The following is an 18,472-nucleotide window of genomic DNA, read 5'->3' as shown; positions in this document are numbered from 1 at the left end:
AAGGACTTTTTTTTTTTTTTATATAAAACGGAACAAAAGCTGTAAAGATTCACAGATTTTTTTTCTTTTTTTTTAATATTTTAAATTCTGGTAATTCAAAGACTGCTTTTTTATTCCCCTGCAAATATTTCTTAGCTGTGACTCAAAAAAACAAAGCTGAAAAAACAAGAGGGGGAGCTGATGTCCTACAGCCACTGATTCCGTTACGGATGTTGAAGCTCCTGTAAGATGTTGCTGGTTTTTACAGTATTTGCCAAGGAATTTGTGTTTGTGTTTTTTGGATTTTTTTTTTTTTTTTTTTTTTTTTTTTTTTTTTTTTTTTTTTTTTGTGTATGTGTATGTGTGTCTTTGGCTCGTTCTAAGCAATCACTCCAGGGAACATCTGAGCATCAGCTGTGTGTTGGCTAGTTGGCTTTCAATGACTTAAAAATAAAAGATGGCCTAAAAATTGACGTTTTCAAACTGATTTCTTGATAGCAGCAGGTGGTTTTAGGCTGGCAAATGCCAGCAGGTTTTGCTGGTGAAGCTGCTAAGCTTCTCCTCATCTTGGTTAATCTGTAATATAATTGAGTTCCTTGGAATTTCATCTGATACCAGTTTACCCTTTTGTCTGCAGTGATGTTGTTGAACTGGTGAATTTAGGTAGAAGCCAGGATTTACTTACTCATCGCTCGTAACTCCTCTGGCAACATAACTCTTCTGTAGCTAGTGATTTTTCTCATTGATCCACTGCTGACTAAGTGGATCATAGCTCTACCTATTCATCGCTTATTAGCTCTCTCGTGTGTCTGATTCAACGTGAAGTTCTGGCTTCCCTGCATAGTTCAGCATTCTGAGCAGCTTATCCCTTTTCTCGAGTCCAAGTTTGGCTCAAAAGCACTTGGCTCAAACCTTTCCTATTGTCTTCTGTGTTTCAGGACCTTCATCTTCCACAGAGCTGTTAGCTACTACATGCTTTCATTCCGAGTATTTTTTCCTTATTTGCTTTCTTTCCACTGGGATATGGCTTAGAAATGTAAGGAAGAAGAATAGCGAGAGCCTTGCAGCTGCAGCTGTTGGTTTTTTGTTATTAATTATATGAATGCTTTTACATGGTATGTTCAATATTGGCATAACTGTTTTCATTTCTGTTCTTCTTGTGACAAAATCTGCAAGGAAGAGAAGGGTTCCCTCTCTCTGTGGGAACCATGTGCAGCTCATTCAGGTCACCCATGTCAAAGTTACACACATCTTACAGCTTGGTTGGACTAGGAGAGTTTTGCATGGAAGAGAAATTGCCTCAATTTCTAGCTAGTTTTCAAAATTCAATTTCTTACTGATAATTGAGATTTTACAAATCTTACCCCCCAAAAATCCACCCGAACTGCATCAAAGGAAAAAACCACCACCCAAACTAAAGCCATTCCGCAACTGAGGACTTCATTTGAAGGTGATAGTTGAGATTAGCAGAGTGATAACCCCCTATGGATAGTAAGTGTATTAGATCAGTCACTGAGCTGCGAAATTCTATGGGCATCTGTGACTATTCTTTCAGAAATAAAAAATTGCTCCCCGAGCGATTTTAATTATCGTAAAGTGGTGGTTCCTACCATATACCAAGAAGTGACTTGCTGTATGTAAAATAGTCCTCCCGGAAAATACTGATTCTAAACTCCTCTGCGATTAGTCATGTTTCTTCACAGAAAGGAGATCTGAACGGATACATTTTCCTTGACCATGTAGCTGAAGGGCTACTATTTAAAGTATTTAAAGTTTTTTATCCTGAAGTGGACAGGACTGGCTGTTACTGAGCACATCTTTTATTTAAAAGCTTAAGAAAAAAGCAAGAAAACAAAAAACAACAACAAACAAAACACACAAGGCAATAACTACGGAAAGCAGAAGAATATTAACGTACAATGCTTAGGGGCTAAGAAAAGGAATTAGGTAAGAGTGACTTTACAGAACGAGAATGAGTATAAAAGTGGTTGCAGGAGAACAAGAACAATTCTCTGTGTACCATGTGGCCTGATGTGCACTGAAAGGGACTCAACTGAATATTGATTTTTTGGAAAGACATGACTATACTCTTGGAATGATAAGGCTAAAAAAGGAAACCCATGAAAAACACAAAGAGCTAAAAAACCACAAAAAACAAACCGTCAAAATAAAACAAAAAACCCCACCAAACGAAACCAAACCAAACCACACCATACCAAGCCAAAAAGCTCTGCAGGAAAACAATGAAAGAATTGATCACCGAAGCTGAACAAGCCGCATTCTGAAAGCACGGATCTTCCTGGGCAGCGTGGTTGGGTTTAAACGAGGAATTCCAGACTGAAAAAGGAGAGATTAATCCTATCATTAGTTTCCTTAAGGAGACGACTTCAGCTGTCTGGTCCGCACCTCACAGTCGATAGGAGATAACCTTAAACCTTTTCTGGGGAAATGGCCTGCAGCTCACAAGTAGACTGGGGAAGGTTTCTGGCAGTTGTGAATAGGGGATTGATCCAGTGGAACATTAGTGGCAGAGCAGGTCTCCCACCATCCTCCAAGTAAGCTGACAACAATTTTGCTAATGGCGATGTCAGCTGGATAGGAGTGGCACTGAAGTCAGCTCTCGCTTTCGATCTGGGATTGATGCTTTGTCTCCAAATAGCAAGCTGAAGGTTTTGTGAAGTTTTTGCTGGTGGAGTCTCCATCCCTGAAGCTGTTCAACAAAGGGGCAGCTGTGGTGCTTGGGGTGGTAGTGGTTCAGGTAGTGTAGGACTGACACTCGGACTCAGTGACCTTGAAGGTCCTTTCCAGCCATGATGGTTCTATGATTCCATGTGCCAGCACCCACCTGGACACACCCTGCTTGATTGCCAGGTCACAAGGGGACCCTTTGTGACATCACCCGTGACACCCTGGGTCCCGAGGTCCCTTCCGAGTGCAAAGGAGGTCCTGACTCAGTGTCCGGGAGGACAAGCGTGGGATCAGACTCGAGCACAGTTCTGTAGAGGAGAACTGAGCAATGTCTGCACCCGAGAGAAGCCAAGTGGACCAAGAAGGTTCTTCTGGTCGCCAGGAGAGTACTCAGCCAGGGGCTGGGGCCGGGGCTGGGGCTGAGTCTGGGGCTGAAGCGTGGCCTGTGCGGATGCAGCAGGGGAATACGTGGAGGAACATGACAGCCCCTTGTGGTCTGTCTACTGGGAGCCTTGACCCAGACCCTGAGGGCTCTGGTTCTTTGCAGGCTGCCCAGGAGCCTCCATCCCCTGGAGATCCATGGCCGGGCCATGAAGAGCCCACCCCAGACCTCTCCCTGCCCCCACACAGCCCCCTTGGTCCCACGGGCTCTCCCCACAGGCAGTGCAGCCTTGAGGCCAGCAGCACTGCCACCCCCATACCCACCCCCCAGGGCCTCTCCTCCTCCCCCCGGAGTGAGGAGAGAGCCAGCCCCTTATCCCACCCCCATGGCCTCTCTTCCTTCCCCAAGGAACAGAGACCCCCGAGCCAGCCCCAGCTGGCCAAGGCGGGAGAAGAAGGAGGAAGCCATCCCCCCACCACAAGCGAGCTGTACAAGGCCCAGCTGCTGGAGACAGGTGAGTGAGGGGCCTTTGGCTGCTTTGCTGTGCTCCTGCATGGCAGTGCTTGCTGGGCACATCCCTGGCCTGATCCGTGGCAGTCCCCTCTTTGGGTGCCCTGGCCCAGGGCTGGCTCTCTCCTTGGGAGCTGGCACACGGCTGGGGGCCGGCTGGGGCTCTTCAGCCTCTCCTGCCAGCACCTTCAGCTCACCCTTCTCTCTTGCCTGCTTAGATTCTGAGTCTGCTTCCAGCACATATTTGACTTGGTCATCCGCTGAGGAGGAGGAGGATGAGCTGCTCTTGCTGGACACCGTGGAGGAGACAGGAGAGGTACCTACCCACAGAGACTGCCACCTGACCTACTTGTGCCTGCTCCAGCTGCCCCCATGCTCAAAGATCCCTTTCCCGGACAGCTGACGTCTGGGCAAAGCTGGGGAAAAAGACACACACACACAAAAAAAACCAACAAACAAACAAACAAAAACCCAAAAGAGACCAGAGTGTCTTTGGGGGTAGGAGGGATCAATAAAGGAGCCCCATAACCTTCTCTTCTCCTTGCAGGATGACCTGAGTGATATGGAGAAGCAGCTGAGGGATTTGGGACCCCACTCTTGCTCTTACACCCTCAGTGAGCAACTCCTGCAGGAGCAACTCTTTCAGGTCTGGCATTTCCAGAGCAGGTCACAGCTTCCCCAGTGCAACCCCCTCCGGAGGTTTCTGCACCCCAAGGGGTACAGAAGTCACTTTTGGCGGGCGGCACAGAAAGGAGCAGAGGCTTCAGTGGGAAGGGGCTCTGGTCACCTCCCTGGTCATAGCAGATTGGTGTGAGCCCTGAGGCTGGGAGGGACCCCAGGGACATGAAGGCCGAGTCAGGCTTGGCTGCTGTTCCCAGGAGGCCCTGGAAAAGGATCCAAGGCCTGCCAGGTGCTAAGCAGAGCTGCCACTTCTGGGAAAGCCACCAGAGCCCAGGGCAGAGCATTGGCTTTTCTTCTTGCAGGACCTGGTGCTCTTCATTGACTCGCCCAGAGCTCTCCTTGTCAGGGAGATGCAGTCAGGCATGAGACCTTCCTTTCGCAGGGTAAGGAGACCCAGGGCCAGACAAGTTCCTCTGCCCCCCTCCCCCATTCTCACTCTCCTGGATACTCTGTGGCTATCCCGAGTCCCAGTCCTCATGCCAGCACCTCCATGCCATGCCTGCCCCCTCCCTCCCAAATCCCAGCGTCTTGGGCGTCTGCAGCCAGGTCAAGGCAGCAGAGAGGGATATGGGCAGGGCAGCAGTTGCAGTGGCAGCTGAGGAGATGGTTGCACTCCAGTGGCAGCACCATAGTCACCCGTGTCCCCTCCAGGCACATGAGGTCCTGAGGTGCATCCACAGCACCGTGGAGCACGTCTGCAGCGAGCCAGCCCGGCACAGCCTGCGGTCGCTGCTTCGGGTGCTGGCCGAGAGGTTCCCCGAGGACACAGTCAGGAGCCTGCTGAGGATCAGTCCCCACTGTGACAGGTACGAGCCCCTACAGCCCTGGGGACTTGCTCCGTAGCCCAGGAACAGCACGGTGGCCGAGGCAGCCCTGCTAACAGAGCACTCTGGCTTGCAGTGCTGCCGTGGCTATGTGGGAGGCGATGCTGTCCCCACTCAGCAAAGAGCAGAGTATCTTCGAGGGGATGCTCCGCGTGATCCAGGGCTCTGCACCAGAGGAGCACGTCTCAGCTGTGAGTGACCAGAGCAGGGCTTGCTCACCCTTCAGGGCTTTTCCCCAGGAAAGCAGACACAGCCCCTCCTGCCTGCCCCAAACAACCCCATCCTCCAGGACTTGGGGACACAACGTCTCAGGGCCAGCAGGGCCCTGCCCTCCACCAGCCCAGCCCCATCTGTGCCAGCCCCATGGGGCTGCCCCATGCTGCTGGGGCCCCCGAGCACAAAGAGGAGCCCTGCAGCATTCCGGGCAGCACTCCGCTCCCGCGCTGCCTGCACCCCCTGCCCTGCACTGCAGCTGGAAACCTGGGGCGGGGGTCGGATTTGGGTGCCAGAGGGAGGGTCACCGTGCTGTGCTGGCCCAGGGGGGGCCACCCTGAATCAGCAGGGGAGCCCTCAGAGCAACAGCAGCGTCTGTGCACTGAGAGCCGTCCCTGTGCCGTTTCTGCAGGCATCCCGGGTCCTGCGCAGGCTCAGCCAGTCTCCCCACTGTCAGCAGAGCCTGAAATTGTACTACTATCCAGATTTCCTGATGGCCCTGCTCGACCGCCTGGCACGGGCTGCACAGACCCTGCTAGACGATCAACGCAGCCCTTTGGGGTGCGCCATCCCCTTGCCCTGCCATTCCCCTGGGCCCCGGCCGGGGCCCCTGCTCTGTATGTAACTGGACCTTGCTCTGCACACAGGGAGGCAGTGGAGGCCATTAAAGATCTGCTGTGTCTTGCTGGCTGTAGAGAGAATGTCCAGCAGATGCAGGAGGAGGGCGTCTGGGACATGATGCTCCAAGGAGAGACCCTGGAGGCAGCAGTCAGTTTGCTGGCCAGGTGAGAACCCCTCTCAAGCCTCAGAAGCCTCATGCCCAGGGGCAGAGAGGTCCCCAGGCACCCAGGCCCCGGGCTGCAGCTGCAGTGCTGGCCAGGGAGCGATCCGAGTGGCGAGGGGTGCTCCGTGCCTGGGGAGAGACCAGGGCGCTCTCAGCAAGTGGTGTTTGCGGCTGCGGGCAAAGACATGGCCTGGCCTGGCCTGGCCCGGCCTGGCCCGGCCTGGGCTATCCTGACTGGGCTGGGCAGGGCAATCCCAGCCAGGTTTTGCCTGCCCTGCTCACTGCCAGCACTGCTTTTCTTTCCCTTACCAGAGAGATGTGCAGGAGCTCAGGTTTCGTGCGGCTCTACCTCTTCCTGCACATGAAATTCACCCTAAACTCCGGGAGGGAACAGGAGAACACTTTTGCCATGGCTTTTTATGTTGAGGTAAGCAGTGCCTCTGCGAGATGCTTCTGCAGCCGTCCCTCTGGCACAGGCGGCTGCCGGGTGGGATGGGATGACAGTCCCCAGAGCTGGGACGGAGGGCTCGGCTCTCAGTCCCTCTGCCCTCCAGCCCTTCCTGCTGGGGCAGCGCTCAGCCACCCCTGCAGTGAGCCAGCCCTGCGTGTCCACAGGCAGGGCTTCCCCCTGGATGGGCTGTGTCAGTCCCCAGGCCCTGAGCTGGCAGTGGGAGCCAGGAGCTGCACAGTACCGTCGGGGTCCTGCAGCTCTGCCCGTCTTTCACTGTTGTCCTTTCAGCTGCTGGGCTGCGAAGACATGGCAAAGCAGTCGAGTGATCTGCAGCTCCTCCGGTCTTACCTGGACTGTGGCAGTGACAGGATGCTTCTGCTGGTGGTCAGGGGCTTGGTGGCAGTTGCACAGGACCCGGAGATGGTGAGCAAGGCCTAGTCAGGTGGAGATGCCTTGGCAGCCTGGGGCTGGGGCAGGTGGTTTGGGCCTGGCTGAGAGGAAGGAGGTGGCTGTCAGCAGAGGGGTGGCTGAACAGGGGCCACAGAGCCTTTGCTGTCCTGCCCTCCCTGGCTCTCCCTGGCTCTCCCTCAGCCCCCGAGGCAGGAGGCAGGAGGCAGGAGGGGCGGCAGAGACGCCCGCAGCACCTGCCGGGAAGCCGGGCAGGAGGCCGATGCTCGGCACACAGAGCGTTTCTGCCAGGCTGCTGCTCCACTGCTCCACCATCACAGAAGTTCTCTGCTTCACACAGGCAGCAGAAATGCGGGACAGGGTTATGCTGGACTGCATCCTGGGGAGACTGGAGCACAACTCTGAAGAGCTCAGGGTGGAGGCCCTGCTCCTCCTCAGGAAGCTAACAGCTCACCCCACCGGGGATGAGGAGGCCATCCACATCACAGTGATGCTGGCGGAGAAGCTCCCTCTCCTCTTTGATGATGTAAGGCTGATGTGGGAACCTGAGCCTGCAGAGGGGCAGAGGGCAAGGAGAGGGAGAGGCTGTTGCTGCAGCCACCCTGTCGTCCTTCCTTCCTTCCTTTCTTCCTTCCTTCTAGGAGTCCAGCCAGGTGCGGGAGCTCTCCATTAAGCTCTTTGGAGAAACAATGGGGACTCTGGTGAGCGGAAAGGAGAGGTGGATGCAGATAATAATCCAGGGGAACCTGGTCTCCCTCTTGCTAAGGATGAACGATAAGAGCGAGAGTGTGGCCCAGGTACAGACTTCAGAGCTGACCACCTACTTTGCCCTTCCCTCTGCCCAAGCCCTCCCTGGCAGCAGCTCAGCAGCTCTTGCCCGTCTCTCTTGTGCTGGCTGGCAGAGTGCTGTACCTGAGGTGGTGGCTGTCCCCTGAGCTTGCCTCGGGCGCTGAACCCCCTTCAGGCTCTGTCCCCAGCTGCCTCTTCCCATAAGTAGCTGGGGACAGCTTGCAGCCTTGCCCAGAGGAGGCGGGGCATGAGAGGTCTCCTCCTCTGAGCTGTGGTGTCAGCTCCCACGGTGTGCTGCTTTGCAGGCCTCTGCCGAAGCCCTCCTCATCTGTGCAAAGATCCTGGGGTGGAGAAAGCTCAAGAGGGAGGTCAAAAGGAAGCGGACAATGAGGATTGCAGAGATCCTGGTGAGGACAACCCCCAGGTACCAGGTGCCAGGTGCCAGGTGCCAGGGCCTGGGCTGGACAAGGGATCCCCCATGTGCCCAGGGTGTGGTCGTGCAGGTGTTCCTCGCTGGCCCTGCTCCAGAGCGGAACACACAGGCTGGAGCTCCGTGCCCCCTTTCCCTTCCCATTTTCCCCTTTCCACTTTCCCCTTCCCCTCCCCCTCCCTCAGGCACGCAGCCCCCAGGGGTTCTTCTTGAGGCCCCTCTTGCCCCCAGACCCTGGGTGCTGCAGGAGCCCCCGGCCCACCTGGGCCCTGCCAGCAGCACGCAGCGTACCGGTTCCCCCCGGCCCCCCTGCCTGTGGCTCTGGCTGCAGCCCTGTCTGGCAGAAAGGAATGGCCTGGAGGGGAAGGGGTGGGATGGGCTGAGGGACTGCTCTGGCACACGGGGAAGGGCCTGAGCCAGCCCCGTGACCTTGGGCTCTCCCCAGGTGGAGCGGGACAGGGATGTGAAGTACCACGTGCATGCCTGCCTGCCGTACCTGAGGGACGCTCAGTGCGACGTGAGATTGGCGGCCATCAAGTTCATGGGTGAGCCACAGCCCCCGGGGACCCTCTCCTGGCAGCCCCGGGCTGGGGGCTGTGCTGCCACAGTGCTGGGGAGAGGGAGGTCTGACGGGAGCTCTGTGCACAGGGGCTGCTGCACGGCACCTGAGTAAGGACTCAGACATGGAGGAGCTGCAGGAAATGTGCGATGGTGAGGAGGGTCAGAGCTGGGCTGGCCGGGGCTGGTGGGGGCAGGGGACAGAGGCTGGGCAGGGGGCTGCCGGGGACGAACCTGTCAGGGGCACTTAGGGCATGCATAGGGTACATTTTGGCTGGACATTAGGAAGGAGTTCTTCACTGCGAGCGTGGTGAGACCCTGGCCCAGGCTGCCCAGAGAAGCTGTGGCTGCTCCACCCCTGGCAGTGTTGAAGGCTGGAGCTTGGAGCAGCCTGGGCTGGTGGGAGGTGTCCCTGTCCCTGGCAGGGCTTGGGATGGGGTGATCCTTAAGGTCCCTTCCAGCCCAGCGCAGTCTGGGATTGCTGAGCAGCAGCTTCCAGCTGCTCCCTTGGTGCCTGCCACCTGCTCCTCCTGGCCAGGGAAGGAGAGAGATGGGGCTGGCACAGGACAGGCTGTGCAGACAGTGAGGTGTCACCACTGCTCTCTTTCTTCCTGTCGCAGCCCTCCAGAGCTTGGAGAATGACCCTGAGCCCAGAGTCCGTTCCTTGGCAGCTGAGACCTTGCAGAACCTGGAAACTGAGCAGGACCAGCAACGATCACGATGGTCCCTGCGATCTCTGTTCTGCTGTTTCTGCTGAGATGACTCAGGGACAAAGCTCCTGGTGCCATCTTCCTGACGGTACCTCCACTGACGCCACGCTGTGGCTGCTGCCCCCCACACCTCCCATGCGCACCTCCGGGCTTGACTGCCTCCCGCTCCAAACCAGTGCCCTCCAAACTCTCCTGCCCACACCCAGGACTCCCCTCAGACCGCTCTCCATTAAACCTTCCCAGCAGGGGACAGCAGCAGCGGGGGACTGAAGGTGCCAGTGATGAAGGTGGAGCTGGGAAGATGTCATTGGGAACTCCACCCTGCCCCTCTTGCTCCACAGACGGAGGCCGTGGTTGCTCCGGGAAGCACCCGGCAGGTAAAAGAGGAGCTCATCAACTCCCCGGGCTGCCAGCGTGGCTGCTGCCATTGCCCACGCTGGTTCTGGGGGTGGGAGGTGCTAGGAGGCTCAGAGGAGAAGGGGTCAGGGTTTAAGGCAGCAAAGCTCCAGTTAACCCCAGCGCTGCTTTGTTGTTTTCAGGGCTTTGTTTGGCAGCTGCCAGGATGAGCAGGAGATTGGGAACGTTTCACCTTCAACTTGTATCACTGAGCACGCCAGCACTGGGACAGTCCTGCTCACAGCTGACCATGTGGAACCCTTGCTGATGGCAGCAGCCTGGGCTGGTGGGAGGTGTCCCTGTCCCTGTCCAGCTCAGTTTCATGGGCATCGTGAGCCAGTGCTGCAAGTGCCTCAAAACCAACCTCTTGGTGGCTGGTTGCTCTGGCATCCAGAGACTGCCAACAGTTCCAGCTGTCCCCACCTGCTGGAAGCAGCTCATGCCTTCCTCTTCCATCACTTCCAGGAGGTCACCCGGGTGTCTCTGGAGTTGTTGAGGCTCTCCTCCAGCAGCAGCTGAGCCAGAGTTGCTTTCCTTTTCTCATCAGAGAGGAGGAAACGGCAGTTCTGGCAGAGCTACCAAGAGGTCACAAAGTCCCCCAAATAAAATGTGGCGTTTGGAAGGCACGGCACGTGTGGGGTCTGTTCTCTGCTGAGCTACCAACTTCCTTCCAGCTGAGCGTCTGTTAAATCAGGAATGGAAGTTCTGGGGCCGTGGGATCAGCTCTGTGAGATGGGGCGGGGGGCACTGGGAGGTACTGGAAGTTAGTGAGGGACACTGGGAGCTGCTGGGGGCAGTGCTGGGAACTAGGAGAGGGCACTGGAAAGCATCTGGGGGCACAAGGAGGAGCCGGTGAGCACTAGAATGAGCAGGGGAGAAGTCGCTGGTTTTGGGGTCTCCCCACAGACAAACGGGGACGTCTTGGGGATGAGTGGAGAGGGGATGATGGGAGAGGAACGTCCTGGGAGTAGGGAGGCTCTGCAAAGGAACCTGGATCGATGGGTCGTGGCCAATTGTATGAGATTTAACACGACCAAGTCCCCTTGGTCCTGTGAGCAGAAAGATGCAGCAGTCCAGAATTTCAACTGTTCTTCAGAAATCACACAACCCGCTGGCCCAAACCAAATGTCATAAGCAAGAGAGACATCACCTGCTGTTGCAGAGCACCTTTAGCAGATACAGACTTCTGCCCAAGTAAGGACATTGTGTCCTCACCTGGAGTATTGCATCCGTCTCTGGAGCCCTCACTCAGCACAGGAAGGACATGGACCTGATGGGAGGAGGACACAAAAATGGTCGTGGGGTTGAACACCTCTCCTGTGAAGAGAGGCTGTGGGAGCTGGGCTTGTGGAGCCTGGAGAAGAGAAGGCTCCGGGGAGACCTCCTAGTGACCTTTGAGTTTGCCTGCAGGGGCTACGGGAAGGCTGGAGAGGGACCGTTTGCAAGGGCCTGGAGTGATAGGACGAACGAGGGGCAATGGTTTTAGAGAAGAGCAGATTAAGATTGGATGTGAAGAAGGAGTTCTTCACCATAAGGGTGGTGATAAAATGGAACAGGAGGTGGCTGGGGCCTCGACCCTGGAGAGATTCAAGGTGAGGCTCGATGAGGCTCTGAGCAACCTGATCCAGTTGGGGATGTCCCTGCTTACAGGGACCTGTAGAGGTTAGATGACCTGTAGAGGTTCCTTCCAACCCAAATTATTCTGTGACTCTGCGGAAATGATCTGTGCCTCATATGCCAGTAAAACAGGAAGGTTGTTAATAAAATTATCCTGCAGTCAGAGGGGCTACGAGAAGCATTTGCTGAACCAGATATGACCAGTGAAGGTCTGCAGATTGCCATGACTCCAGAAAAACCCTACTTCAGGTACTGGAGATTGCTTTCAATTCAGATGTTCATGCTTGGCTTCCATTGGCAGGACTGGAAGTTTTCAAGGTGAAGAGAGAGGAGCTGTTTTCAGTGATGGCTTTAGTTAAAGAAGGGAGCGTGGCAAATCACAATATGTCATGGGATTAATATATGGAATGTTAATGGATGTAATGAATACCTTGACGACCTGGTAAACACGGCATTGGTGTGGAACCTTTAGCATTTTTTAATTAAGTGAAGCAAAACAAACAATAGTGTTTCTTGAATATCTCAACAGACATTGCAAGTGATTGTGGTAGAGTTTTTAGAGAGCTGTTACCGTGTATTCTGAGGTGGTGCCTTCAGGTTATCGACTTCTGGAAATGCAGGAAGTGCACATCTGGACTACCCTAGGGACTCTGATTTGATGGAAGCATTCCACTGTAAGCAGACCCAGACAACTCTGGGCTGAGGGACTCTGTGATCAGTGCCCTGTGTGGCAGGTCTCGTGATCTAGCTAGAAAGTTTAAAACCCTGATTTTGCATTAGTGTAGCATTGACTAGTACAGTGGGAAAAGAATACTTCCAGCCTGATGAAAGTTTGTGCTCAAAAGCTGAGCAGTGCCTGTCCAATGTTGTTACCAGGCAAAGAATAAATTAGCATGTTGCTAATTGTTTATGAGTGTTTAGGTGTCTAATTAGGAGCAAAGTTACAGCTTTTCCCTGCACAATGTATTTTTTTCAGATTGGTTTTTTTTTTTCCCTTGCAGGTACAAGATTTCTTTGCTCAAACCATCTACAAAGGCATAGGCTTTATCTTGTGAAGTGTCCATTCGAACAGATGGCCAAGGATTTCTTTCACTGCAGTATATGATTAGGAATGAGGATGGACAGATCTGTTTTGTGGAATATTATTGTTGCCCTGATGAGGATGTTACTGAAGCAGAACTGTAGCTGTATGTTTTGGTATCTGTTACCGTATTTATGGATAATTCAAGGACTTTTTTTTTTTTTTAATATAAAACGGAACAAAAGCTGTAAAGATTCACAGATTTTTTTTCTTTTTTTTTAATATTTTAAATTCTGGTAATTCAAAGACTGCTTTTTTATTCCCCTGCAAATATTTCTTAGCTGTGACTCAAAAAAACAAAGCTGAAAAAACAAGAGGGGGAGCTGATGTCCTACAGCCACTGATTCCGTTACGGATGTTGAAGCTCCTGTAAGATGTTGCTGGTTTTTACAGTATTTGCCAAGGAATTTGTGTTTGTGTTTTTTGGATTTTTTTTTTTTTTTTTTTTTTTTTTTTTTTTGTGTATGTGTATGTGTGTCTTTGGCTCGTTCTAAGCAATCACTCCAGGGAACATCTGAGCATCAGCTGTGTGTTGGCTAGTTGGCTTTCAATGACTTAAAAATAAAAGATGGCCTAAAAATTGACGTTTTCAAACTGATTTCTTGATAGCAGCAGGTGGTTTTAGGCTGGCAAATGCCAGCAGGTTTTGCTGGTGAAGCTGCTAAGCTTCTCCTCATCTTGGTTAATCTGTAATATAATTGAGTTCCTTGGAATTTCATCTGATACCAGTTTACCCTTTTGTCTGCAGTGATGTTGTTGAACTGGTGAATTTAGGTAGAAGCCAGGATTTACTTACTCATCGCTCGTAACTCCTCTGGCAACATAACTCTTCTGTAGCTAGTGATTTTTCTCATTGATCCACTGCTGACTAAGTGGATCATAGCTCTACCTATTCATCGCTTATTAGCTCTCTCGTGTGTCTGATTCAACGTGAAGTTCTGGCTTCCCTGCATAGTTCAGCATTCTGAGCAGCTTATCCCTTTTCTCGAGTCCAAGTTTGGCTCAAAAGCACTTGGCTCAAACCTTTCCTATTGTCTTCTGTGTTTCAGGACCTTCATCTTCCACAGAGCTGTTAGCTACTACATGCTTTCATTCCGAGTATTTTTTCCTTATTTGCTTTCTTTCCACTGGGATATGGCTTAGAAATGTAAGGAAGAAGAATAGCGAGAGCCTTGCAGCTGCAGCTGTTGGTTTTTTGTTATTAATTATATGAATGCTTTTACATGGTATGTTCAATATTGGCATAACTGTTTTCATTTCTGTTCTTCTTGTGACAAAATCTGCAAGGAAGAGAAGGGTTCCCTCTCTCTGTGGGAACCATGTGCAGCTCATTCAGGTCACCCATGTCAAAGTTACACACATCTTACAGCTTGGTTGGACTAGGAGAGTTTTGCATGGAAGAGAAATTGCCTCAATTTCTAGCTAGTTTTCAAAATTCAATTTCTTACTGATAATTGAGATTTTACAAATCTTACCCCCCAAAAATCCACCCGAACTGCATCAAAGGAAAAAACCACCACCCAAACTAAAGCCATTCCGCAACTGAGGACTTCATTTGAAGGTGATAGTTGAGATTAGCAGAGTGATAACCCCCTATGGATAGTAAGTGTATTAGATCAGTCACTGAGCTGCGAAATTCTATGGGCATCTGTGACTATTCTTTCAGAAATAAAAAATTGCTCCCCGAGCGATTTTAATTATCGTAAAGTGGTGGTTCCTACCATATACCAAGAAGTGACTTGCTGTATGTAAAATAGTCCTCCCGGAAAATACTGATTCTAAACTCCTCTGCGATTAGTCATGTTTCTTCACAGAAAGGAGATCTGAACGGATACATTTTCCTTGACCATGTAGCTGAAGGGCTACTATTTAAAGTATTTAAAGTTTTTTATCCTGAAGTGGACAGGACTGGCTGTTACTGAGCACATCTTTTATTTAAAAGCTTAAGAAAAAAGCAAGAAAACAAAAAACAACAACAAACAAAACACACAAGGCAATAACTACGGAAAGCAGAAGAATATTAACGTACAATGCTTAGGGGCTAAGAAAAGGAATTAGGTAAGAGTGACTTTACAGAACGAGAATGAGTATAAAAGTGGTTGCAGGAGAACAAGAACAATTCTCTGTGTACCATGTGGCCTGATGTGCACTGAAAGGGACTCAACTGAATATTGATTTTTTGGAAAGACATGACTATACTCTTGGAATGATAAGGCTAAAAAAGGAAACCCATGAAAAACACAAAGAGCTAAAAAACCACAAAAAACAAACTGTCAAAATAAAACAAAAAACCCCACCAAACGAAACCAAACCAAACCACACCATACCAAGCCAAAAAGCTCTGCAGGAAAACAATGAAAGAATTGATCACCGAAGCTGAACAAGCCGCATTCTGAAAGCACGGATCTTCCTGGGCAGCGTGGTTGGGTTTAAACGAGGAATTCCAGACTGAAAAAGGAGAGATTAATCCTATCATTAGTTTCCTTAAGGAGACGACTTCAGCTGTCTGGTCCGCACCTCACAGTCGATAGGAGATAACCTTAAACCTTTTCTGGGGAAATGGCCTGCAGCTCACAAGTAGACTGGGGAAGGTTTCTGGCAGTTGTGAATAGGGGATTGATCCAGTGGAACATTAGTGGCAGAGCAGGTCTCCCACCATCCTCCAAGTAAGCTGACAACAATTTTGCTAATGGCGATGTCAGCTGGATAGGAGTGGCACTGAAGTCAGCTCTTGCTTTCGATCTGGGATTGATGCTTTGTCTCCAAATAGCAAGCTGAAGGTTTTGTGAAGTTTTTGCTGGTGGAGTCTCCATCCCTGAAGCTGTTCAACAAAGGGGCAGCTGTGGTGCTTGGGGTGGTAGTGGTTCAGGTAGTGTAGGACTGACACTCGGACTCAGTGACCTTGAAGGTCCTTTCCAGCCATGATGGTTCTATGATTCCATGTGCCAGCACCCACCTGGACACACCCTGCTTGATTGCCAGGTCACAAGGGGACCCTTTGTGACATCACCCGTGACACCCTGGGTCCCGAGGTCCCTTCCGAGTGCAAAGGAGGTCCTGGCTCAGTGTCCGGGAGGACAAGCGTGGGATCAGACTCGAGCACAGTTCTGTAGAGGAGAACTGAGCAATGTCTGCACCCGAGAGAAGCCAAGTGGACCAAGAAGGTTCTTCTGGTCGCCAGGAGAGTACTCAGCCAGGGGCTGGGGCCGGGGCTGGGGCTGAGTCTGGGGCTGAAGCGTGGCCTGTGCGGATGCAGCAGGGGAATACGTGGAGGAACATGACAGCCCCTTGTGGTCTGTCTACTGGGAGCCTTGACCCAGACCCTGAGGGCTCTGGTTCTTTGCAGGCTGCCCAGGAGCCTCCATCCCCTGGAGATCCATGGCCGGGCCATGAAGAGCCCACCCCAGACCTCTCCCTGCCCCCACACAGCCCCCTTGGTCCCACGGGCTCTCCCCACAGGCAGTGCAGCCTTGAGGCCAGCAGCACTGCCACCCCCATACCCACCCCCCAGGGCCTCTCCTCCTCCCCCAGGAGTGAGGAGAGAGCCAGCCCCTTATCCCACCCCCATGGCCTCTCTTCCTTCCCCAAGGAACAGAGACCCCCGAGCCAGCCCCAGCTGGCCAAGGCGGGAGAAGAAGGAGGAAGCCATCCCCCCACCACAAGCGAGCTGTACAAGGCCCAGCTGCTGGAGACAGGTGAGTGAGGGGCCTTTGGCTGCTTTGCTGTGCTCCTGCATGGCAGTGCTTGCTGGGCACATCCCTGGCCTGATCCGTGGCAGTCCCCTCTTTGGGTGCCCTGGCCCAGGGCTGGCTCTCTCCTTGGGAGCTGGCACACGGCTGGGGGCCGGCTGGGGCTCTTCAGCCTCTCCTGCCAGCACCTTCAGCTCACCCTTCTCTCTTGCCTGCTTAGATTCTGAGTCTGCTTCCAGCACATATTTGACTTGGTCATCCGCTGAGGAGGAGGAGGATGAGCTGCTCTTGCTGGACACCGTGGAGGAGACAGGAGAGGTACCTACCCACAGAGACTGCCACCTGACCTACTTGTGCCTGCTCCAGCTGCCCCCATGCTCAAAGATCCCTTTCCCGGACAGCTGACGTCTGGGCAAAGCTGGGGAAAAAGACACACACACACAAAAAAAACCAACAAACAAACAAACAAAAACCCAAAAGAGACCAGAGTGTCTTTGGGGGTAGGAGGGATCAATAAAGGAGCCCCATAACCTTCTCTTCTCCTTGCAGGATGACCTGAGTGATATGGAGAAGCAGCTGAGGGATTTGGGACCCCACTCTTGCTCTTACACCCTCAGTGAGCAACTCCTGCAGGAGCAACTCTTTCAGGTCTGGCATTTCCAGAGCAGGTCACAGCTTCCCCAGTGCAACCCCCTCCGGAGGTTTCTGCACCCCAAGGGGTACAGAAGTCACTTTTGGCGGGCGGCACAGAAAGGAGCAGAGGCTTCAGTGGGAAGGGGCTCTGGTCACCTCCCTGGTCATAGCAGATTGGTGTGAGCCCTGAGGCTGGGAGGGACCCCAGGGACATGAAGGCCGAGTCAGGCTTGGCTGCTGTTCCCAGGAGGCCCTGGAAAAGGATCCAAGGCCTGCCAGGTGCTAAGCTAAGCTGCCACCTCTGGGAAAGTCACCAGAGCCCAGGGCAGAGCATTGGCTTTTCTTCTTGCAGGACCTGGTGCTCTTCATTGACTCGCCCAGAGCTCTCCTTGTCAGGGAGATGCAGTCAGGCATGAGACCTTCCTTTCGCAGGGTAAGGAGACCCAGGGCCAGACAAGTTCCTCTGCCCCCCTCCCCCATTCTCACTCTCCTGGATACTCTGTGGCTATCCCGAGTCCCAGTCCTCATGCCAGCACCTCCATGCCATGCCTGCCCCCTCCCTCCCAAATCCCAGCGTCTTGGGCGTCTGCAGCCAGGTCAAGGCAGCAGAGAGGGATATGGGCAGGGCAGCAGTTGCAGTGGCAGCTGAGGAGATGGTTGCACTCCAGTGGCAGCACCATAGTCACCCGTGTCCCCTCCAGGCACATGAGGTCCTGAGGTGCATCCACAGCACCGTGGAGCACGTCTGCAGCGAGCCAGCCCGGCACAGCCTGCGGTCGCTGCTTCGGGTGCTGGCCGAGAGGTTCCCCGAGGACACAGTCAGGAGCCTGCTGAGGATCAGTCCCCACTGTGACAGGTACGAGCCCCTACAGCCCTGGGGACTTGCTCCGTAGCCCAGGAACAGCACGGTGGCCGAGGCAGCCCTGCTAACAGAGCACTCTGGCTTGCAGTGCTGCCGTGGCTATGTGGGAGGCGATGCTGTCCCCACTCAGCAAAGAGCAGAGTATCTTCGAGGGGATGCTCCGCGTGATCCAGGGCTCCGCACCAGAGGAGCACGTCTCAGCTGTGAGTGACCAGAGCAGGGCTTGCTCACCCTTCAGGGCTTTTCCCCAGGAAAGCAGACACAGCCCCTCCTGCCTGCCCCAAACAACCCCATCCTCCAGGACTTGGGGACACAACGTCTCAGGGCCAGCAGGGCCCTGCCCTCCACCAGCCCAGCCCCATCTGTGCCAGCCCCATGGGGCTGCCCCATGCTGCTGGGGCCCCCGAGCACAAAGAGGAGCCCTGCAGCATTCCGGGCAGCACTCCGCTCCCGCGCTGCCTGCACCCCCTGCCCTGCACTGCAGCTGGAAACCTGGGGCGGGGGTCGGATTTGGGTGCCAGAGGGAGGGTCACCGTGCTGTGCTGGCCCAGGGGGGGCCACCCTGAATCAGCAGGGGAGCCCTCAGAGCAACAGCAGCGTCTGTGCACTGAGAGCCGTCCCTGTGCCGTTTCTGCAGGCATCCCGGGTCCTGCGCAGGCTCAGCCAGTCTCCCCACTGTCAGCAGAGCCTGAAATTGTACTACTATCCAGATTTCCTGATGGCCCTGCTCGACCGCCTGGCACGGGCTGCACAGACCCTGCTAGACGATCAACGCAGCCCTTTGGGG

The 18,472-nt window shown here is 53.5% G+C and overlaps 1 protein-coding gene across 3 annotated transcripts; it reads left to right on the top strand.

The window, feature by feature from the left end:
- The first annotated feature begins 5,839 nt into the window (after window positions 1–5,839).
- On the top strand, window positions 5,840–9,747 carry LOC139789361 (maestro heat-like repeat-containing protein family member 7). 3 transcript variants are annotated; one of them, XM_071729951.1, is made up of 10 exons: window positions 5,840–6,062; window positions 6,374–6,488; window positions 6,801–6,935; window positions 7,261–7,446; window positions 7,562–7,717; window positions 8,015–8,116; window positions 8,585–8,684; window positions 8,788–8,850; window positions 9,318–9,495; window positions 9,654–9,747. In XM_071729951.1, the coding sequence occupies exons 1-9, from the start codon at window positions 5,989–5,991 to the stop codon at window positions 9,452–9,454; spliced, it is 1,068 nt and encodes a 355-aa protein (XP_071586052.1). In that variant the 5' UTR covers window positions 5,840–5,988; the 3' UTR covers window positions 9,455–9,495; window positions 9,654–9,747. The 3 variants fall into 3 exon arrangements, with proteins under 3 accessions (XP_071586052.1, XP_071586054.1, XP_071586051.1); XM_071729950.1 differs by having other exon boundaries at window positions 5,841–6,062; window positions 9,651–9,747; XM_071729953.1 differs by lacking the exon at window positions 8,788–8,850 and having other exon boundaries at window positions 9,651–9,747.
- The last annotated feature ends 8,725 nt before the right edge of the window (window positions 9,748–18,472 follow it).

The sequence above is a fragment of the Heliangelus exortis genome, chromosome Z (assembly GCF_036169615.1).
Source record: "Heliangelus exortis chromosome Z, bHelExo1.hap1, whole genome shotgun sequence".
NCBI lineage: Eukaryota > Metazoa > Chordata > Aves > Apodiformes > Trochilidae > Heliangelus > Heliangelus exortis.
This window is presented reverse-complemented; position numbering and strand designations above follow the sequence as displayed.